This window comes from Crocodylus porosus, unplaced genomic scaffold (assembly GCF_001723895.1).
Source record: "Crocodylus porosus isolate Cpor-Errol unplaced genomic scaffold, CroPor_comp1, whole genome shotgun sequence".
NCBI lineage: Eukaryota > Metazoa > Chordata > Crocodylia > Crocodylidae > Crocodylus > Crocodylus porosus.
The window spans coordinates 102176296-102199801 of record NW_017728943.1 but is presented as its reverse complement, the minus strand read 5'-3'; the positions used below and the strand labels follow the sequence as shown (position 1 = coordinate 102199801).

The following is a 23506-nucleotide window of genomic DNA, read 5'->3' as shown; positions in this document are numbered from 1 at the left end:
AGTACACAGTAGCAAATCCCAAACTTATCTTTAAAAAATAAAACAAATTTCGTTCCATAAAGATTTTTTCCATCAGTGTGATAGGGGCAAAGATGAGAGGGGCTGGGAAGCATAAGCATTTCCTTGGCACCAAAGTTCTTATATACATTTATACTGAAGGTGAATGTGGCGCTCTGGGCACCATCCTGAGAGACTCCTGAAGTCCAGTCTGGATATCTTCAAATGTTCATTGCCAGGCTGATAAACTAGTATAGAGAAAAGACCAGATGTTAAGATCGATAAGCTCAGTTACTGACATCAGGCGAGAAAAAAAGAGACGCCTATACAGCTCTATCTTGTTTTGAATCAGTGCCTTCTGATGCCTGTTCCGAACTGGGAGTGCCTGGGTCTAGCTGCAGCCGAGACGTATTTTCATTAGACATGATGATGAGATTCCAGCACCTATTCATGGCTAGCAGACACAAGACAAGAGGACACATTCTTCCTGCACCTACACAAATCAAAAGGCGAAGTAACTCAACTTACTTAATTGAAATCATTTTGAGGGGGCATAAAAGACAACAAAATTAGGCCAGGTATTATAAGAAAGGAAGCCTTGGGATGGCAAAAAATTGAAAGAATGTAACAATTCCCAATACTAGGGATAGAACCTGGAAACCAGGCACTTCTTTTACATAAGGCTTGTTCAGTTTAAGCACCTTAATGGAAAGAGTTGTGAATCTCCAAGTGTCAGAGTATCAGGTCACAAATCAAAGGTCACCATCCTCAGTGAGGTCCTGAACAGCATGGAAATTCATTTGGAAAAGCTGGGCTCACACTGGAAACAAGGTTGCAAGCCCTGAAATACTAAGGTCTGCTGAGCTAGGTGGTGACAATGTTCCCTGGTGTTCACTGCATCTCTCTTGCACTCACCTGTTGCCTCTCATTTTATGCTTGGATTGAAAAAAAATCAATGAAAAGATCCTGATTAGCATATGAAGCCACTGTCATGGCATGCCGGCTACCCATCAGGTGCAGACCACAGTAAAAGGTTGTCCTGGATACTCAGTGATTTGGAGAGAAACAGGAGGCAATCCACTCCAAGCAGCTACACTGAACCCAGGAAAGAGGAAAGGTAGCAACGAATGTGAAATGGAGCAAAACTGAGCAGTCAGCACAGAGGAGAAAGGATTAATGCAACAAGGGTAAAATCTTGGCCCAGTTAGAGTTGGTAACAAACTCCCATTTAGTCCATAAACATTCCGCTATTTTAGTTTCCAGTGAAGTAAATACCATACCTCACTTATGTTCAGATTAACGACTTCCTTGTTTTTCATGCTTAGTTCCTGGAATACCCCTGTAATAAAGTTCAGAACATAATATACCTCATCCATATTTATAGGCATAAGTTTCCCATATCACACTTTATCAGCAGCTGTTCCCCAGAGAGGGAGGATTTGGCATTCTGTGCAGGCTTATTGTGTATGAGTAGTGAACCCTTACTAAGCAAAACTTCTGTTGACTTCCTGAGATTTCTTGCCTGAGTGAAGACTTTGGCATTTGACCAACAGTTGGTGGCTTGGGTATGGTAAGCACCCACGTTCGGTAACTTGTCTGCACTTTATCCTGGCTATCTGCATTTCTCAATTTGGAAAAATTATGGTGGCAATGCAGTAAAAATAATTCTTTCTCTCTTTTTCTCTCTCCTCTGCTTTCCCCCCACTGCCCTCTCAGTATTCAACTCTTCTCTTCCTTTGCAGGCTGGAACCAGGAAGCAAATGAAGCAAACAAATTTGAAAAAACAATAATTAAGAAAGTTAACTAAATTGTCTTTGCTCTTAATAAAGGGGTTGGATTTGGTTTGAGATTTGAGCCCAGTTGAAGATCACTTCTGAGTTTATCCAAACTGGTTTACACACCCTTCTTAACACAGGTTTTATTGATAAGCAAAATGATCACCCCCACCAGAACTGAGAAACAGAATTCATAATTCTATTATAGCTTATATATCTTCAATCAAAAGCAAAAAACAATGTTTAAAAGACATTTGATATGACTACCAGCATGTGTCTTACAGCTGGGTCACCAGAAGCATTTAAGCTGGCATCCTTCAAGATCACAATGGAAACCTCTTCCACTTGATGGATTATCTCTACTAACTGAGAGCAGCCATAGACTGTTATCCACCAGTGGACCAAATTTTGGAGGGGACATGACAGACATTTTGCCACTGTGCTTCCCATGCTTTCCAGTGTGCTTTGAGGCATAGGATCCATTTACAATGAGAGATTTTTTTCCCATTAGCAGCAGGATGTGTTTTTATTTCATGGGAAGGGAACTGTTCTAAAAGCAAATAATAAATACAGCCCTTGTTTGATAGGAAAGCAATTAAAACTACATAGTTGATTTCAAATATTACACTGCAGACTCCACTGAAATTATGTTTAATGGGAACAAACAATTGCAGCAGAAGTGGATACTCACGGCTTGCATTCTCTAAGCGAATTAAGCAGTTTAGGAAATCGTCAAAATCAATCTGGAACTGTTCATCAGAATATCTCAGGACAATCAGCTGCAGCAGGTAATTATTGAGTTGAAAGCCTGTATATGTATACATACACACAATGCACAGTAAGCAACTTAGTAGTCCTGAAAGGAAATCTATGAATCTTTAATAAATGTTGTAGATCAGAGGCCGAGAACCTTTATAAACTATGAAATAGAACAACCCAGCTCCAGTTTGAGGAGGACTGGGTGACTTTGGTAGCACATCAGTAGTGGGGGCTTTCCCTACACCTGCACTGGGGCCAGTCACCCAGGAGCTGTGCCCCTGCTGCCACCACTTCTCCCAGCCCCCACTTCCCAGCTGCGGTGTGAACACAGCTTCCAGCTGGTGGGGAGCTGCACTAGAACTGGGCAGCTATAAACTGTGTCCATGCTACTGCCACTTTTCCCCGCACCCCCTTCAGCCCCACCTCCCAGCTGCTACACAAGCACAACTGGAAGCTGCCCAGTGCAGCTCCCTACCACCTGAAAGCTGTGCCCATGCCATAGCCAGCAGCAAGAGGGTGGAGAGAAGCAGCAGCGGCGGTAGGGGCCCAACTGCTCACTGCCCAGTTCTGGCACAGGTGCTTGCTACCTAGCCCTGGTGTGGGCATGGGTATGGGTACAGGCAAAACACTCCAGCTCTGTTGGCTGGATTCTATAGCTTTATGTGCCAGCTGTATTTTTGTCAACCTCTGGCCTAGATATTAGTTGAAAAATCTGCCTCCAGCAGAAACTGAGCTAATAGCAAAATAATTTTCATCTGAAATAAATATTGGACTGTGAAATGAGAAACTGTTGACTTGTTGATGTTTTCACTCCACACATTGTTCATTCATAGAAAGAATATTCTGCCTTCATGAAGTTTCGAGGAACTTTTGCAAAACTGGATTCTTTTAACAAATGCAAAGTAAAACACAAATCCATGTATATAGTTTATATTCCTCTCATCCAGCTTTCTAGTAGAGGTGATCTCTGCAACAGCATGTTTTAAGCTCCGCCCTATGCTCCACCATCCTCCCCATGGTTGCTTGCTGTGCCTGTGTGCATTTCAGTGGTGCTCTGTGTTGGCTCAAAGGTTTACTTACAGCAGGTGTCTTAAAGCAGGCAGTCTTTGGACCAAAACAAGGAAATGTCTACTTGTAAACAATCATTTGCAAGTTGGTCAGAAGACAAGCACAACTGTTTTTCCTTTTAGCAAAGTTTGTTTTTGGAAATAGATGAATGGGTCATTGTACAACTCACACAAATTCTCACCCAATGAGCAATTCATATAGATAACCCACTTTCCCTCAAGTGCACAACCAAACTGTCAGATAAATGATGCACATGGCCATGGGAACAGAAGCAGGGAGGGCTTGCCCACTAGGGCACAGGATCAGGCCCTCTCTTGTGCTGTCCTCTTGGCCCAGTGAATCTTGACTTCCTTGGTACATTCAGCACATTCAGCTGGAGGGTAGAGAGAGCACCTCTGCCCAGAATAGCCCTTAGTCTGGGCACTCTCCTAGAAGCATATGTATTTGAATCCTTTCAAGAAGAGAAGGAAATTAAACTCAGGTCTCCCACTTTTGGGGTGAATCCTTTAACCACCTTCTATATACATGGGGAAGAGAATGGCAGCATCATCACCATGTGTTTTAAAAGACAGTGGCAGCTGCAGCCCTATTCTACTGGGCACTGTCAGGGTTTGGCAGCAGCTGACTGGGAGTTACCAGGGTCACAGCTTAGACCAAGGTGCTTAAGTTCCACTTAAGTCCTTTTTTTGGATCTAGTCTTTACTATCAGACAGCTGATGTTCATTCTCAGAGCTCCCTTGGTAGCTGAGGATCTGCCCTACAAGTTGGCTAGTTGGTTAGTTTCTGATTTTTCCCCTGATAAGACTGAACATTCCTGTTACCTGAAGCTTTCAGGGCGTTACGAAGCTCATAGGAGGACATGGTGCCAGATTTATCCAAGTCAAAAAGAAGAAAGATGCTCTGCGTGAGAAAAATGTAGCAATTTCAGCAATGAGTTCATAAAGGACTCTTCTAGCACAGCTGAAACATATGCAGAAATAGTATATGGTTTTCTAGACACCTGCTTTTTACAAAGGTAGCATAAGTTGACTGAACCCTTTTGGATTTAAAGCCTATTGCAAAGTTACCAGCCAGCACAAAATAATGGATCTGGTGAACCAGGTAGTTCTTCCTAGGTATATGTTAGACTTTGGTCTGGATTCAGTCCAAGTATGGAACTGAAGACAGATCTGAGGTCCAGCTCTCATTGTTGTATGATGCAGATTGTGATGAAAAATCAATCCATATTTTCAACCTGAAGTATTCAGAAATAATTGGTTGGCCTCTGTAAAATCATCAAAAATATCTTGGGATTTTTCAAATTTTTATTTCGTTTCTGAACCTGTAAGGTTCATTCCCTTTCTATATTTCTCCACATCAATGAAGGTAGAAACAGAAAAAAGATACAAAACTTTTAGATACAAAATGGAGATTCTCATGTAGTCACTGTCACCAAAGCTTTTAGAAAATCACCAAATATCTTGATAATTGTGAAGATTGGAAAAATTGATTTAGGGTGTGTGACCCAAATGTTAAATATTTATGAAGTTGAATTTACAATCCATATTTTCTTTATAGGACAATAAACATTGATCTTTGCATTATGGATGAGTTGGAGCTACTGTTACAATCACTCTAACTGCATTCATCAGTAATATCTGGAAATCTCTCCACTGGGAGCATTTATATCTTAATAAATCATTTTTTAAAACAGTTATATTTAAAGGAGAGATTAAGTCAATGACCCAGAAGAAAACTATTGTGACTTCTTATAAGACTTCCAGGAAGCAGAGAATTACATATTTCACATGCTTGGCTGGAGCATGAATTTGGAGTAGACAATTAAACCCCAAGGGGAAGCAATTATGATGCCTTATTTGCATATGCAATTTCACCTGCCTATCTTACTGATGTATATTCACATGCTTAAATTTATTACTATAAGTAGTGGAACTCTAACCAACTGAGCTAATTGGCTGCCTAACTGAAGTTAAGCACATGCAAGTGTTTGTAGGCCTGGGACTTAATTGGTTAACACTGTTTCAAGCCTTAAGAGTCTTGATCTCTGAATAGATAAGCAGTGAAAATGTACCGACTCCTCAAATAATTATTTCCCACAAATGGTGAGTTAGCACTTTCTTCTTGTGCAAACCAATAGTAATGGAATCCTCTTAAGTTTTATTTTGATTAGAGTCCTAGGAAAGTACATTTCTGAAATTCCTTACCTCAAACATAGTTCTTTCTGTTTATAAACATCTCTGATATTTTCAGCAAGACATTATGGTTTGGGGTCTGGAAAACTATAACCATCTCATTTTGTCCAGACATAAAAATGCTTTTAAGAACTCATATTTTAAATGCTGGTAATAATGTTGTGCTTTTAAATACATCGTTCTTAATTTTTTTTACTGCAATAATCATATCAATTATAATAAATAACAAATACTAACATAAACAATAAATATATAATAATGTAAATTAGAAAAGAAAGATGCTATAGAATGAATATAATCACATACTATCCACTTCTTTAGTTTATCCCAGAAAATCTTGAATTCATTAAATCCCAGCTTCCCATTACCACTGGACTGTTTTGGCACACGTTAAGGAAAATATCTGGTTAAGTGAAATTCCTTGTTTTGTACAAATTATTCAGTGTTGTACCCTTACATAGATAATAATACCTACACTAGGGAGCTTGGCATGCTGCTGAGCCCAATACTGTGATATTTGTCGTAGAGTAGCTGAAAAAATGACAATGACTGCAGTTAGAAATCTAGTGGAAACATTAAATGGTGATAACTAAGCTAGCTAAATAATGCAGACTTCATGGAAATAACGGGGAAACAAACTGTTTCAAAGCACGATCATCTTTGGAGGTAAGTGACTCAGGGAATTCAGTTATCTGATAAAAAATACTACTATATGCTACAGGAATTGCTTGACCAGTTCACTATGACTTTCTAACTTAAGGCCAGATTCAACCCATGCTGACCCTGTAAAAAAAGAATAGGTTTATTCGTAGAGTAAAGCTAATGGATTCTGGCGGTTAGTGTTTGGGACTTCTGTTGTCGAAAGCTGCGGTAGTTTTCATAGACAGGGATCTAGACGTGTCTGAACTTTCCCCTTTGTCACATGGGTTAAAATCTGTTCAGCTTTTGCTCGTTTCTGAGGGTCTTGACCTTGCAAAGGGCTGATTTCCATGGGAGTTTGAGAATATTCAACATCCCAGGAAATACACAGCATGGGGCCCGGTTTGGAAATTTAGTATAAGCAGGGACTGCTGGACTTGTTGACTATTTGTTCCACCTCCTTCCCCACCATCTAACCTTTCCATGTTTATTTTTTGTGACGCAGCTCTCCTGTAATGCCCACCTATGCAGAAAACATTCATATAGGCTCAAATAATGGACTCTACATTAGCTGTTACCACACAGAAAAGAGACCTGGGAGTCACTGTGGACAATTTGCTAAAAACATCACTTTAGTATTCAGCAAATGTCAGTCAATATGGCAAGTATAATGTTAGGGATTATTAAGAAGGGAATTGTAAACAAAATGGAAAGTATCATTATGCCCCTCTATAAACCTATGGTACATCCAGACCTTGAATACTGTGCCCAGTTCTGGTCCCCATGCCTCAAAAGGAATATAGAAGTACTAGAGAACGTCCAGAGAAGGGCAACAAGGATGATTAGTGGTATGGAGGGGGTTTCACATAAAAAGAGACCAAAGAGGCTAAGCCTATTCAGTTCAGAAAAGAGACACTTGAGGAGGCAAATGATAAGTATTTACAAAATACTAAGTGGTGAAGAGAAAGGAAATTGGAATTTATTATTTATTATCTCTAACAATACAAGAACCAGGAGTCACAAAATGAAACTGGTAGGTAGTAAGTTTCAAGCTAACAAAAGGAAGTTCTTTTTCAACTGCATGTAATTAAAGTATGGGACTCATTGTCACAAGATGTTGTAGAAACTGACACTTTAGCCAGACTCAAAAAGGGACTAGACAAATTCTTGGAGGAAAGGAACATCAGTAGCTATTGAGCATGAGAGCCAGTGATACAGCCTTTGAATCAAACTTCCTAGATCTTAAATTCTGGAGGCTGCAAGTAAGAGAGGAACATTGGAAAAAAACCCTGGTCATACCCACTTCACGCTCCCTTTTAGCATCCACTCTGCCACTATGTGACACAGGCCAAATTACTGCCTAAGGAGCGTGGGCAAATGCCCACAAGGAAACATTATAAGCCTCCCTTAGAAAGGGAGGCCACTAGGTAGACAACAACTGATTTCTGGGGACAACAAAAGACATAACGGGGATGGGAGTGAGGTCAGAATTTTACAACTAGCATGATAAGGGGTGTGGCACCAAGCAGAGAACACTAGAAAGCACCCGCTAGCCATCCAACAACTTCAAGGAGCCAGTGGACACTGTCCAGTGATAACAGAGATCAAACAGCCCCTGTGTGACACAGGAGACTAGGCTAGATGTACCTATGGTTTGACCCAGTAAATGGCAATTCTTATGTTCTTAAATGTTCAAAATCAGGTAGTCATGCCTAATTTCATACTTGGTAGGGTCGGAAAGGACCTGAGCAGATCATCAAGTCCGACCCCCTGCTATGGGCAGGAATGAAAGTTGGGATCATATGACCCCAGCTAGGTGATTATCTAGCCTCCTTTTGAACCCCCCAGGGTAGGAGCGAACCCCCCAGGGTAGGAGCGAGCACCACTTCCCTTGAAAGTTGGTTCCAGCTCCTAGGCACCCCGACTGTAAAATAATGCCTCTTGATGTCTAGCCTGAACCTACTCTCAATCAACTTGTGGCCCCAATTCCTTGTTACTCCGTGTAGTGCTCGGGGCAACTGGGCCTCCCATTCCCTGCGGGTCCCCCCTGGTAAGTTTGTAGACAGCCACCAGGTCCCCTCTCAGCCTACTTTTGTGGAGGCTGAACAGGTTCAGGTCCCATAGCCTCTTCCTGTAGGGGCTGCCCTGCTGCCCTGACTGTGCCAGTGGCCCTCCTCTGGACCCTCTCAATGCTGGCCACATCCCTCTTGAAGTGCAATGCCCAGAACTGGATGCAGTACTCCAACTGCGTTCTGACCAATGTCACATAGAGGGGGAGGATCACCTCCTCGGACCTGTTCGTGATGTATCTGTGGATGCATGACAAGGTGTGGTTAGCCTTACTGACCACATCCTTGCATTGGCGGCCCATGTTCATCTTGGAATCAACAATGACTCTAAGATTCCTTTCAACACAGACAAGTGCAGGGTGCTGCATCTAGGCAGAAGGAACCAGCACACACCTATAGGCTGGGGAACGCCCTTCTTGGCAAAAAAGTGGCAGAAAGGGATCTTGGAGTCATTGCTGACTCCAGGATGAACATGAGCCACCAATGCGAGGAAGCAGTCAGTAGGGCTAACCACACTTTGTCGTGCATCTACAAATGCATCACAAGCAGGTCCAGGGAGGTGATCCTTCCCCTCTATGCGACATTGGTCAGGCCACAGTTGGAGTACTGCGTCCAGTTCTGGGCGCTGCACTTCAAGAGGGATGTAGCTAGCATTGAGAGGGTCCAGAGGAGGCCACTTGCATGGTCAAGGGGCAGCAGAGCAGGCCCTATGAAGAGAGGCTGAAGGGCCTGAATCTATTCAGCCTCCACAAGAGAAGGCTGAGAGGGGCCATTTAGAAACTCACCAGGGGGGACCATTGGGAATTGGAGGAGGCTCTGTTCCCCCGGGCATCACCCAGGGTTACTAGGAATAACAGCCACAAATTGTTAGAGAGAAGGTTCAGGCTAGACATCAGGAGACATTACTTTATAGTTAGGGCTGCCAGGCTCTGGAATAGACTCCCAAGGGAGGTGGTGCTCTCTCCTACCTTGGGGGTCTTCAAGGGGAGGCTGGACAGATATTAGCTGGGGTGATATGATCCCGGCACCCGTTCCTACCCAGGGCAGGGGGTCGGACCTGATGATCTGTTTAGGTCCCTTCTGACCCTAAGCACTATGAAACTGAAACTAATAAAGGTACTTCAGCACCTCTGAAAATCAGGGTACGTATTTAGATGCCTTATTATGGATATAGGTGTCTAACTTTATACATCAAGTTTTAAAACTTTGAGCAATGGAAGACTGTAACTTGTAGATTTAGTAGAATATAAAAGAGGGGGTCTGCGCAAATGTTTCATGTGATTTAGACACATGCTGGCTTGCCCCTCCTTACATTTGCATCTGTGTACAGCACTGTTTTGACTAAGCTCCATTTGCTTTTGGTGCACAAGAATAAATTTTCCCTGGTTTGCTCAAAATTAGATAGAATTTTGCTTGATAATTTCACCAACTTAGGAGGAGGAAAGGAAAAGGATTAATATCCTGCATTTGAAAGCTTGTCTGTGTCTATCCCAACCATGCAGTCGAGCCAATAAAATATATCACCCACAACAATCCTTTCCTCTTTCATACGTCTTGGAGCATCATGACTGCAACATCATTCCAACTTTATACTACACTGCACCAACTTTAGAAACTAGATTTGGCCAACATGGATTGAGCTTTGATTTTGCAGCTGTATCTCAGAGGAAATAAAGTAGTGTTTGTTTTGTTTTTTTATTACAAATACTCATGGGGATCTGTCGTCTATTCAAGGAAAAGTTAAACAAAAGCAAAAAGGGAAAGAACTTAGTGGCTAGATAGGCTCTGATAGAGCAAGCAGGAGCCAGATACTAGGTTAATATTACTGTTGCTTTGCCAACTATAGTAAAGGATTAGATAAATGGGCATCTGGTTATTCAAGCTGGAGAGTCAAAAAGCTTCAGTAGTAACTAAGCAATTGAAAAGAAAGGTATTTGCTAGGAACCTCAGTGCAAGGATCTAGCTGAGAGAGATTCCCAGGTTTTCCTGCTTGCAGCTCAGTAGTTCAACTACCCACATCTTAAATATAAATCAAAGGGGTGAGTTTTTCAGAAGTGCTCAACACTGGAGTACCTCTATTTGCCTACCTCTGTTCCCACTAAAGTCAGTTTCCACTGATGCCTGTAGTAAAAGCTGAGTGTTTCTGAAATTCCCACCATAAGTTTCAGTAGTTTATGCTGGGCTATAACATTTACATTTGTTTGCTGTACTTAGTGTACCTCCACCTCATTGCAGTACGATGCACATCCTTAGCCTTAGGAACAGGGAAGACAGCTACAGGCACTTATACATATTCAGTATCAGTTTGGCTTTGAGCCTGAAAGTCTTCCCATAACATTTGAAAGGATACATCCATAAGAGAAATAATGTTTTTGCATGAAATGAGACTTAATTTCTTGAATTTGATACTCTTTGCTGTGAAAAGATGAAATAAGAAATACATTACTGGGCAGTAAACAACCATCTAAAAATATCTAAAAGCATAAAGAACTGTAATGCCTTCATTAGCAAAGAGAACATGCTAAAATGTTACATCTCATTGGAAAGGAGTGAACCACAGGGGCCAAATTTGTAAATCTTGCACACAGGAGCAACCCTACTGACTTCAGTGAGAGTCTCATTTAATATCCCTATTTATTATGAGTAAGGCCTGCAGGGCTAGATTTGGGACAAGTAACCTGGAGTTTCATTAACAATCAGTCAGGGAACTTTACCATCTTCACAATCTGAGGCTGCAGAGCAGGAGTGACAGGGTGGGGGTTCTATGTATTTTTGTGTTTCACTTGAAGGGTGTTACATTTACACTTGAATTACTCCTTACAAATGAGCATCTGATCCAAAGTTGAATACTCTTATTGGGAATTTAATGAAATCACTTATTATTGGCTTTATTGGGTGTGGGATCAGGTCCTGAGAATTTATTTTCTAATATTTTGCTTGTGGAAAAAAATGGATCCCATGAGTACAATAGTGTCCACCAGTTAAGACTCAGAAGAGAACTCTTGTAGGCCAGTACTACCCCACTCCAGCTTGGGCTTCTTAAAATATCTGTGGAGGAAAGGATGCAGTTGAAAAAGGGGAAAACGTGACCTGAGGGAGGAAGGCTGGGATCTTTCAAACACATACTGCTGACATGATGCTTAGGACTTGAGACTGGAGTCCCCAGAGCAGGCTAGGCTTGAGTTCTCCTTTCCCTTCAATGGCAAAGCTAGGTTAGGGAAGTTTCCAGCTGACTCTTCTTTGGGATATAGAGGAACAGAGAGGAAAATGTAGTCTCCTTGACAAACGGGTCAAGCGTCCCGGGAGAGAGGGGAGGCTGTACACTCCTCCCTCTTTCCTAGATAAGAAGAGACTTACAAAGGAACTTTGTGTGCTGGACATTTCTTAAAGGCCTTTACCACACTGGGTCTTTCAGGAAATAGGATATACTAGCGGTTGGATCAGGGAACTTGGATCCTGTTCTTGACACTGCCATTGATTTACTGTGACATGTCGCTAATTGCTAAACTGAGCCTCATTTCCCCCCAGCTGGAAATGGTAAAATGACCATGTTTATAAGGTATTTAGAAAACCTTGCATGAAAGGCACATGGGAGCTTTGCCCTGTATCAGTGCAAATGTATTTAGTATTGACACTTACTTTTTTTCAATACCGCATTCAGAACATTTTCAAGTTCCTCTGCAGATATCTCCAGGTCCTAAAGTTTTAAAATGACAGCAGTGGTTACTGTTATGTCTCTATATTGGGTCACTATATTTGCAGTACATTTGTGATTTTTGCAGGACATCTGTGATTTTTCACTCACCTCTCCTGAAATTTGTTCAAACAGTGCCCGGAATTGTTTTTCCTCGTCAGTTTCCTGTTGGGTTATGGCTGGATTAGGGGGCTACAACAAAAATGGGGAAATATTAAAGTAAATAAATAAATAAACTTGCTCTAATGCATAGATTTTTACCTATTTTTCAATACCAGGGCATTGAAAAATCCTCTGTATCTTGACAAGAGAAATGCATTTATGATTTTTTTTCACTTGGAATGAAAGTCTTAACCCTTTCTGTCTTCTAGTGCATTAGCAATGATTACCTTTATTTCTTATTGCCAGTGCTTTTACTTACTGCCAAGAGGAATGCCACTTGAACGTTCAAAAGCAAAAACTGCTTACTGAGTTATCATAAATGTGTTGCTATTTCTCACCCCACAAAATCCCATGAATAAGCGTGTCTGGGTAGTTGAATGTACATACATATTTGGGAGTTTTTAGACTTTCATTGTGTAATAGGATTCTATGTAGTAGCTTACTAAAGGCTCAAGACACAGGCAGAACTGATAATTTATGCCCTATCTGGCCCTTGAAAGTCTTTAAAAGAGCCTGATCTTGCCACAATCAGAAGCCTCATTACATGAGGGTTAAGATGAAGGTGCTCCAAAGTGGAGCATCTTCATTAGCTCCATATGCCAGGAGCAGGACTCAGCTGACACAGCCCAGTGCTGCTCCCAGGACTGTTTTCAGAATGGTAGTGGGGGAAGGGAGTGGAGGAAGCTCATTCTAGAGGTTGCTTAGCCAGCACTGGAAGGGGCTCCAATCCACCTACCCCTCCATTCCAGCGTGGCTGGGAAAGCCCCAGAATGGACCTCCCTCCCCTGCCTTCTCTCCCATCCTGAGACAAAATGGGAACTGGGAGGGTGGAGCTAGGGGAAGAGGCTGCAGAAACACAGCCTCTCTCCCTATATTGGTTCCAAATTGGAGCTCAATCACCCACCCGTGACCCAACAGCTAGCATCAATTGTGTCAGGAGGATCAGTCTAATTCATGGTGCTTTCTGTGATGTGCTATGAGAGTTAGACCCAGGAGCTGCACTTCTGTCTGCACCTTCAGGGGAGCTGTTAGTGGTGTTTAGTGAGCTGTGATGATTTATACCAACTGAGGATCCAGCCCTTAATTACCTTCTGACTCCAGCTATTTATCAGCAAACCCATGAAAAATTATTATTTGTATTATTATGGTTGTTTTATTACAGCCAACATAACAGCAAATTTCAGTCACCTACAAAATAACAGTGCTTGCATAAAATTCTAGGAAAGGAACCAGCTTTGACCAAACAGGGCAAGTCTACATGGGCCATTATTGCATAGCAGTAAACTGTGGAGTTTACTATTCCACAGTTTATTGTTCCTAGGAAGCTCCAGGAACAATATATATCTAGCGTAACCTTTTGTGCATATTTACAAGTCCCAACCTTGCTGTGGAGTTTATTAGTTTCATGTGCCCTAATAGGGGCACATGTGTAGACATTGAGATGTTTACTGCACTGTTAATTAGTCAATTGTCCAATAAATGTCTTATGTATTCATGTTCCTCTAGTGCAAATAAAACATGCTGGATTATGCTGAATTAATCCATAGCTCTGTATACTTACCTCTGGGAGATCAATGGCAACATTTTCATCCAGATCCCTGAAGGAAACAAAATTACATTCAGCAAGAAAAGACTTTGCAGGGAATCCTTTCTGTTTAGATTTTTCAAAGGCAAATATGGGACAAAGTATTAACTTCTGGAAACATGTACCTCTGCACAGAGTCTCAGGTCCATGTACTATTTTAATCAACCCATAAAATAGTTTAAGTGGGACTTGTATGGTACAAGTGTTCATTCCACTCTTCATACACTGTACAAAGGCTTTTTCTGTAAATAACTTACTCCCTTTATTAAAACATGTCATCATAGGCTACTTACTGGGTAATGGCTTTCTTCTCAGAGAAGATTCTCAGGCAGAAGTCAGCTTCCCGATGTGGCTCAAAAGTGCTAGGAATAAGAACGTAATCCCCAGGTGGCAGCTGGAATCGATCAGAGATTTCCCTTAGATTAATGTAGGTTTTGCTCCTTGCCTTGGAAGCATGGTATCTGAAGAAGTCTTTGGGCAAGTGGCCATCCTTGCTAGGGCTCTGCAATAGAGATACTTTTTAATTACTGTATTCAGAGTAATCAAAGTGTTGGGACAGATACATCAGACTCTCACCATTCTTCATGATCTAGAATCACAGAGCCAAACTTCCACTCCTGTGTGCATGCATAACACAGTCTACCATTAAGGATCAGAGAGCCATTGCTGGCACCCTGGCCTTCATCTCATGTAAAGTGGAGCTTGGATGCAGTGAGACAGTGTAGCTCAATGCTTCTCAACTTTTTTTGTACCAGGACCCATTTGTAAACATTGATGGGTAGTCCTGACTCAATAAATAGTTTAAATAGAAAACAGCCCCCTGGCCTTGCCAGTGCCCCCACCTCCTAGACCACAGACTCCCACTCCCCCCAGCCCTGCTGGTGCTCCTAACTCCTGACCCACTTCCCCCTGTCCCCAGGCCCCAGCTCCCCAGTGTGTGGGGCAGCGGGTGGGAGGTGGGACATGGTGGGGAATGTGCCCCCCCATTTGTGCACCCACAATAGGCACAGGGCTGCAGTCTGGCCAGACTGGAACAGGAAGGAGACACCTCCATGGTCCAGCAGGCAGTACCAGCACAGGAGGGGGAGTGGGGCAGTGAGGTTTGTTGCTGCTACCACCACTGGGACCCCTGCACCAGCTGTGCCAGCAACAGCATGAGGAGTAATGGATGGGGGAAATGGGGGCGCTGCACTGTGCTCACCTCCTCCCACTGCCAGCTGCTCATGCACTGGGTTGTGGCTCTACCCTTCTGTCATGGAACAGCCACCACTGCTGCTTTCGTGAGGTCGCCCATGCTGCCTATCAGCAATCATGCCCTCTGGGGTAGAGCTGTGGCCTGAGGGGAGTGGTGGCCGATGTTCCCTCTAAGGAGTAGCGGTCCATGACCGTGCCGCCTCAGTCCAAGAGCGTGCCACCTTGGTCTAGCTTGGGACACTTATCAAAGGGGGCTGGAGGCCGGGGGCTGGGGGCCAGGGGCTGGAGCCGGGGGCTGGCGCGGGCTCCAGGGAAGTACTCCACTCCCCCACATCAGGGGCATGGAGTGGAGCACTTCCTCAGAGCTGGCAGAGCCCAGGCCAGCTGCCCACCCCAGCCTCCATCCCTGCCTTGCTTCACCTTGGGGAGGAGCTACTACCTGCCCCAGTGAGGCTCCTCCGGCTCCAGGACATTGCGGGACACGTCTCCCAAGGCCATGTGGGGGAGCAAAGCAGCACTTCCCCAGAGCTGGCAGAACCCGTGCCAGCCCCCGGCTCCCAGCCTCTCCTGGTGCATGGCCTTGAAAAAGCTGTGCATGGGCACACTTTTAGTTGTGCACGGCTGCGTGTGCATGCACCTTACAAGGAACTTTGGTGGTGGTGGCAGTAGCAGATGGCCCATGGCAGTGGGGTAGAGGGTGAATGGCTGGCAGCGGGAGGAGGTGAGGGCACTGCAGCCCCCACTCTGGCCATTATTTCTCATGTTGCTGGCGGCATGGCTGGTGTGGGGGTCCCAGCAGTGGCAGCAGCAACAAGTTTCTCTGCACCACTTTGTCTTCCTGCACTGGGTCCTGCCTGCTGGGCTGTGGAGGCAGCTCCTGACTATGCCAGTCCAGACAGGATACAGACCCGTGCCCACCGTGGGCACACAAATCTGGCAGGGCATGTGCCTCCCGTCTCCCCTGATGCATCATCTATGCCCCCTCTCCCCGCAGCCCATAGACTTACCTGGAGGGAACTGCAGAAGCTGCTCTCCACACTGCCTGGTGTGCATGTGGCGCCCTCTACCTGATCACCCTCCTCCCATTCCCCCCAGCCCCAAGCAGCCCCTTGCAGGCTGCAACTCTGCCAGCCTGCAAGGGGAAACCCACCATTTCCTGCATTTTTCTCCTTTAAAGGAGAATCCATTTTTAAAGTTTGTCTTTCATACCCTTTCGTATATTCTTGTAACCCACTTTTGGGATGTGACCCATGAGTTGAGAAACGCTGGTCTGACTGTCAGGCACTTTGACAAAACTGCAGGGGTCTCAGGAGAGCGGAAGTCCATTTGCCACAAGGCAATGGCCTTCTCTAGAAAGGGCATTTTAAAGGAAAACCTAAGCTCTCTATTAATTGTTTAAAGAATGCAGATGATTAGATACTAAAATAGTGAGTGTGATATACCAAATTAGACTGGTATAACACCCAGATAGACACAGACACAGAATGGTAATTGCATTCTAAAAAAATAAGTACAGTACCTCATAAATAGAATAGCCAATTGTTAGCATTTCAGCACCTATTTTTTTGAGTTTACGCCGATCCTTTTGCATCAGAGCCACTAAAAATGTGCATTCATCTTGCCCATCATCTTTCTCTGTCAAACATAGCTTGATCTGTGGATTTGTCCAAAAGGTCTCTGCCAGTGGAAAGAATACCAGATTTTTTTCCCCTCAAAAAAACAAACTAAAGCAAAACCCAAAAAACAGAACCAAAAAAGGTCAATGGAAATTACATTGAGGTTTGGGTCATCTTCCCTCCACCCTCAACCCCAACATTTTCAATCCCATATTACAATTATCTCATTACAACTCTGCCGAAACTCAAACAAATCCTGAACTGTTTAATGAGGTTTGGTATACATAAGAACATATTTCAGACCTAATATTTCATTAAATGGCAATGGCTTAAATAAGAGATAAAAGTTAGAGGATGTCTGGGGTTTTGTTGAAAACAAATGAGGTTTTATGAAAATACAAAGGGCCAACTCTTGGCGTGCTAATATGACTGGATGTTCTCTCCCTTGTACTCTCTGCTGTAATTTTATTGATCTTACTGGAATTATTACTGATTCATGCAAGAAGAATCAGACCCAGTAAACTTATAGGTAAAGAAAAAAGTATTTTTTGCCCTGAAAATCTCAAGCAGAACAGTAAGGACATTTTGATATTTGGTTGGGTTAAGTTAGTTGAGATTCCGTCAGCCTTGTTCTTTCCACACTTGTGGCTGGAGTAAGGGAGAAATAAAGAACTCTGTCTGTAATGGATGCTTCCATAGGAGTATGACACTTCCAGGAGAAATAGATGTTCACCTAGAAAATTTCTGCATCCTCCAGCAGTAGAACCCCGGACCCAGCTCCCTTGGTGAACTGTCACCTCCCACTTCTGGGCAGCATTGCCCTCAAGTGCATCAGGTGTGAGGTTGCAGATCTCCACTTTATCAAAATGCATTTTAAAGTCTTCAAATTTCATCCTAAATGAAAGACCAGAGAAAGAACTCAGTGTTGTGCACTAGTGACACACCACCACCAGCAGCCTGGTAAAAATGTACTCCCATAAGCTCATTCTGATCTCAGAGCATCAGAACACAGAGGCAGACCACCAGTTAGTGTACATCAGAGCACCACCACCAGCTATACACTGAGCTATGCTGATATACACTTTATACAGCTGTCCAGTACCTGTCTCGGCAGGCATGCATCTCCTCTCATTTACATTGGTGTCAGTCCTTTCACTGATATAAGTGAGCCTGATTTATGTCTTTCTGGTTGCATCTACATGTATGTTTTAATGCACATTAAAGTGTCACTCAAAAATATGTGCTATTTCATTAATGCACATTAAAATAGGCTAATGTGCATTTAGTGTCACTTAAAATGGTGCTCTTTAGTTAATGTGCATTAAGACAGGCTAATGTGCATTTTCCTAGTATGTCACGATGAAGGTACAAGATTTAATGTGCATTAACTGAAACACATTAATACATGTGTAGATGTCCTCTGAGATGCCTCTTGCAGTGTTCTAACTTCACTGACTGCAGCTGAGTTAGGGCAAAATCTGGATTGCCTCCTTAGGCGCCTCAAATGTAGGCATCAAAATGACTGAAATTAGACATCTGACCTCAGTAGGGTCTGCACTGAGAATTCAGCATCACAGCTGGAGTGAGAAACAATGGGAGGAGCAGTCACCATATATAAAACAACATGAACCATACCCCCAGGAACCATATATGCAGCAAAAGAAATAAGGAAGGAAAATAATGTAGTGGGGCGCATATTTCTTGCTGGGCAGGTAGTGATTAGTGAATGTAAGTATCCTGGTAATGGGGTAAGCTGATAAGACAGAGCCCCCTCAAGCTGGCATGCAGATAGTGCAGACCTTCTATGTATCATGAGACCCATATTCTGCTGCATAAATAACATCTGTCTGGGGCTCCTTTAATTTACACTCAACTAGAGCTTTTTTACAACTTGAGTTTGTGGGAGAGCAAACAACAGTATTTATTCTTACTGCATGTGTCAGCTTTTTTCTTCAGTATTCCTGCATGCCGCTAGCTCTGAATGCCAGGCTGACTCTAATTCTCACTTCAGTCCTTGGTACTATGAGAACCAGAGGAGCATAACAGCACCTCTTGCTTCTAGGTAGCTAGCTCAATTTCCTAGTTACACTGTGCCATTTATGGCTTTTTGGCCACATGCTGTAAAATTTCATAGATTTCATAGATATAAGGGACCCCGGAGGATCATTGAGTCCAGCCCCCTGCACAGGGGCAGGAAGTCAGCAGGGATCATAGGATCCCAGCAAGATAAACATCCGAAAGTGTCTTGAAGGCATTCAAAGTGGGTGCTTGAACCACCTCTGGCGGCAGCCTATTCCAAACCTTGGGGGCTCGGACAGTAAAGAAGTTCTTCCTTATGTCCAGCCTGAAACGGTCGCAGAGGAGGTTTGTGACCATTTGATCTTATCATCCCTTGGGGTGCTCTGGTGAATTGACAGGGCACTCAGATCTTATAGGTAAGATTTTGCTCTTAGTTACACAGATATAAATGTGAAGGGATTCCCCTTACTTCACTGGGCTTGTTCTGCATGTATATTGGTTTAAATAGGAACAGAACTTGAACCTGCATCTGTGGGAGGTGGTTGATTTCCTAACTACTACCAGTATCCCTGCTACTGGCTATCCCTCCCATCTGCTAGAGGAGGAACAGTAATGAGTATAAAATGTGATCTCCTCAGTAGTCTTCTCTTACAAGACTGATTTTAGCTATACTTGGTGCAAATCCAGAATAATTTAGTTTAAATGACTGATTTCAGAAGCCAGCCCTGGACACATTAATATTTTGCTTAGTCACTAGGAAGCAAAAAAGTAAATGGGACCAAAAGAATTATTAAAAATGCATTACCTGTTCAAAATATCTTACATGTGCTTTAAAATTTGCAAAACACAGTTCACTCAGCCTTTTCTCATTTGCTTAATGCCAGGACTGTCAAACATATGGTTAATAAAGCTGTTTCACTCAGCCCATGGGACTCCTACATGGGCCAGGAACTCAGGGGTGGGGCTGGCAAGGGCAGGGCCTGTACTGAATTCCAAACTACAGAGCCCCAGTGGGGACATGTGTCAGTGGCAGGATGAGTGACACCTGTGTTAACCTTCTGCTCTCTCTGCCACTGTCACTACCATGAAGTATAGAGCTAGCCTGGGAAGCTCCTTGCAGCCCAGACCCAGCCTCTGAGGACCCACGATCTGGATCCTGCCCAGAGCAAAAGTGAGTTTGACACTCCTGCCTTGTGCTGTTTTGATAATGTGACATTCACTAGACCCTCTCATCTTTTGACCAGTTTCCCATTTCTATTTGAAATGAAACCACGTAAATAGTAGAGCTGCATGAAGCTTTGGTCCCTGCTTCAATTCAGCAAAGATTCAGCCTGATTCGGTGGCCAAATCGCCAAATCAAATCAGAGGACCCTTTACCCTCTCCAAATCGAATTGGAACCCTCCAAATTGATTCAGCGATTTGGACATAGAGACAGCTTTAAATGTTTTTTCTACATACTTCTAGGTAGCAGGCAGCTCATGAATGGTGTGATGGTGGGGCAGATGGAGCGTCCCACAGAAGTGTGTGTGTGTGGGGGGGAACTCCCTAGCGTGCTTGGCAGCAGACCTGGAAATGGACCAGAAGGACTTCCGGTCCACTTCCAGGTCCGCCGGGCAGCATGCTGGGCTCCCCCTCTCTTCCCCCCAGCTCAGTGATTGGTGCCTCCTGGGTCTGGGGGGCACCCATGATTCTCCTGTGGCCAATGACTGAGCCAGGGGCACCCAGGGGAGCCCTCAGTATGCTCCCCAGCAGACCTGGAAGTGGACCAGGAGTATTTCCGGGTTTGCCACTGAGCATGAGGAGGGCCCCCACCCACTTCTGTGGGACACTCCATGAGCCCCAGCATTGCAGCATTCATGATCCGTGCTTGTACCTCGAGGTATGTAGAAAAAACTTTTAAAGCCGTGTCTATGTCTGAATCACTAATTCTCCGAATTAGCATTTAATCTTCAGATTCAGATTCAGTCAAATCAAATCAGGGACAGTGATCCGAATCAAAAACTTGAATCCAGTTCTCCTCTAGGCCAGTGGCAGAGCCAAGAATCGAAGCCAATTCTCCTGAGTTCCAGTCAAGGACTCTACACACAAGGCCACATTGCTCTAAAAGACAGCAAACTATAGGCACAAAAATTGTAAGAAAACTTCAGAAACTAATATGTTGGGGTTTTGTTCATTTAATTCTTTCATGTTTTTAAGGCAGGGGTGTCAAACTCATCTGGCTTTGCAGCAGTTGAGTGACCCAGGACCAATCCATGGGCAAGATGAACAGCACAGGGCCAGTCCCACAGGCTGGATCAGGCCCAGGGGCCACCCACTGTGTTCTGGATCCATTGCCCACAGCACTTGCTTTGGCTGCTCTGGGATTACACCACATGTAGAACTTGCTCTGACTGGATTGGGATGTGAGTGGCACAAAGCTCCTGCTCCAGGCAATCAAGGGTGAATACAGGATACAGTGTGGGCCCTGGACCAGCTGGAATGGGCTCTGTATACAGCGCAGGCCAAAGTGGGCATCAGATCTGGCATGTGGGGGACCCACAAAGCCCTCTTTCTCCTTCAGCTTCCACTTGCTGGATCCCACACCTGGTTTAGCTGGTCTGGACTACACCACACACATGGTGCTCTCTCCATGACCTATACTGCATGCAGTGTCTGACCCAGACCAGTTGGAACAGGCACCACATGCAGGCCATCTTGGACAAGCCAGAACAGCCATGGCTACTGTGGGAGGGTCCTGAATTGTCTCTGGGAGGGGCCAACACTAGGGGCTGGATGATGTGGCTCTTTGAGCTAGTTCTCTGACACCAGGGCTTTAAGGAAACACATAACACAAGGTACAGGGAAAGTGCATTTGTGTGGCCTCTGATGTGCTACCCTGAAAGGAATGAGTCAGCCTTTCACAAGGTGAGGCCCACTTGGGACAAAGTGGTAAACCATGCTTTGAGAGATGACACAATTCAAGTGGTATTAGTAGGCATAAATGTGATGAACAGGTGTGGAAGGTTTCTAAACAGTCAAAACCTGCTAAACTTGATCTTGATAATTTGCTTACAGTTTGCCAACCATTTGTGCCTGAATCAATCAATGGCCTTCATCTGTCACCTGAGAAGGTTAGAACTCACAGGGTGAGTCTACATGAGATGCTTTAAGGTGCATTAGTCTAAATTTAAGGTGCATTAGGGTGTCCATTTACATGTGTATGTCCTTAATATGCTTTAAAAATGGAGAATTTACGTCTAAATGCAGGTATCAAATTTAGGCGCAAATAGTTAAAGTGCATTAATGAATGTGTAGATGCGTTAAAGCGGGTTAACACTTTGTGTGTGGACTGACTTGGGACTAAATTTAGTCCCAAGTCAGTCTACATGCAGCATTAATGCACTTAAACGCCTGCATGTGTAGATGCCTGCCTAAATCCGCTTAATATTCATTAAAGTTTAGGCGCACTTAAATGCACATGTAGACATGCCCACAGGTCTTGAATATTAAGTCCCAATTAACAGATAGATTTTAATGCACAATCATCATGCCATTTGTGAGCATTTAACTCTACTGCATATCTTCATTTTAAAACTAACACCAGTAAAATAAAACAGAATACTGTATTCTATATAAAAATATCAGTCAGTGGATTATTTTTTTTCTGGATCCTGCAGTTTGCAGAGAAATCACCTTTGTTTGATCCACCATGTTGCATAGCATTATATCTTAAATCCCTTTTTAGAGTAATAATTGGACTTAGGTTGTACTACATGCAGTAAGATTGCACTGTAAATATAGAGTAACTACACTGGTGGAAATATTACTTTGTTTTACACTAGTATAAATGAGATCAGCATCAAGCCTTAGGGACATACCAGCTGTGCAGAACTAAAGTTCTCCCTGTGTCAACAACAGGCAGACACAACTTCACAAGTGTATGGTATGGTCACAAGTGTATGGTATGGCTGATACATGTGGGGACCATCTGTAAATCATCCATTTGCTGTCTTTCCGGTTGTTCCTCCCACAATATCTCAGCTGTTCTCAATAATATTATATGTTTTCACAGCAATTTCCACATCAGGTTCTGTGCTCACTTTCTCATTTATTTTCATCTTTCATTTTAGTTTATGGTACTTCATCGTTCCACTGCATTGCATATATCTTCTGAAGGGGTGTTTACTCCAAAGGTGTTGAGTATCAATAACTAAATGTGTACCAGTCACAAATGCTCATACACATTTACAGCTACTGGTAACATCAAACCCTATGAACCAGTTTTAGGAATTAGGGAACCTACTGTGCAATGAAAGTCTGTCCTGACTGTGCTAGGAATACCATAGGGTCAGTCTGGAGCATAGTAGTTATCTCAGCACAAAGCTCATACAGAAAATGTGATCTCGATAGGTTCTGGGCACCACCAGGTCCCAATGAAACTTGCATGAGTGGTGAGGTCTTGGCATCACTCTGGGTGTAACCCATCATAGTCTAAATATGTTAATGCAAAATCTTAAGGAAACCATATTAAACAACTTAAAGATATACTCTGTTATTAAGAATATCTGTATGCAAAGTGATGTGAATCTTGGGGTATCTGCAGACATGACACTTAGATTGACCTAACTCAGTGGAGTTAGGCTGGGGAGTTTAGACTGGGCAAAAATGGCTGGCCTGATCTAACTCAGTTCACCTAAGGAAGTGTACTATGTAGACTGGGCTAACCTGTGCCTGATCTAATTGAAAGTATGTACACA

General features: G+C 43.4%; 1 protein-coding gene across 1 annotated transcript in view; it reads right to left on the bottom strand.

The window, feature by feature from the left end:
• Window positions 1–218: 218 nt before the first annotated feature.
• Window positions 219–23506, bottom strand: part of CAPN9 (calpain 9) — a 48373-nt gene continuing 25085 nt past the window's right edge. Inside the window, exons 9-20 of the mRNA XM_019549884.1 lie at window positions 17484–17644; window positions 16654–16811; window positions 14234–14442; window positions 13917–13953; window positions 12305–12385; window positions 12139–12196; window positions 10850–10914; window positions 6098–6166; window positions 4421–4499; window positions 2464–2580; window positions 1278–1336; window positions 219–245 (exon numbers count right to left, since the gene is read on the bottom strand). Coding sequence (XP_019405429.1) covers window positions 219–245; window positions 1278–1336; window positions 2464–2580; window positions 4421–4499; window positions 6098–6166; window positions 10850–10914; window positions 12139–12196; window positions 12305–12385; window positions 13917–13953; window positions 14234–14442; window positions 16654–16811; window positions 17484–17644 — 1120 coding nt within the window. The remainder of the gene's footprint in view (window positions 246–1277; window positions 1337–2463; window positions 2581–4420; window positions 4500–6097; window positions 6167–10849; window positions 10915–12138; window positions 12197–12304; window positions 12386–13916; window positions 13954–14233; window positions 14443–16653; window positions 16812–17483; window positions 17645–23506) is intronic.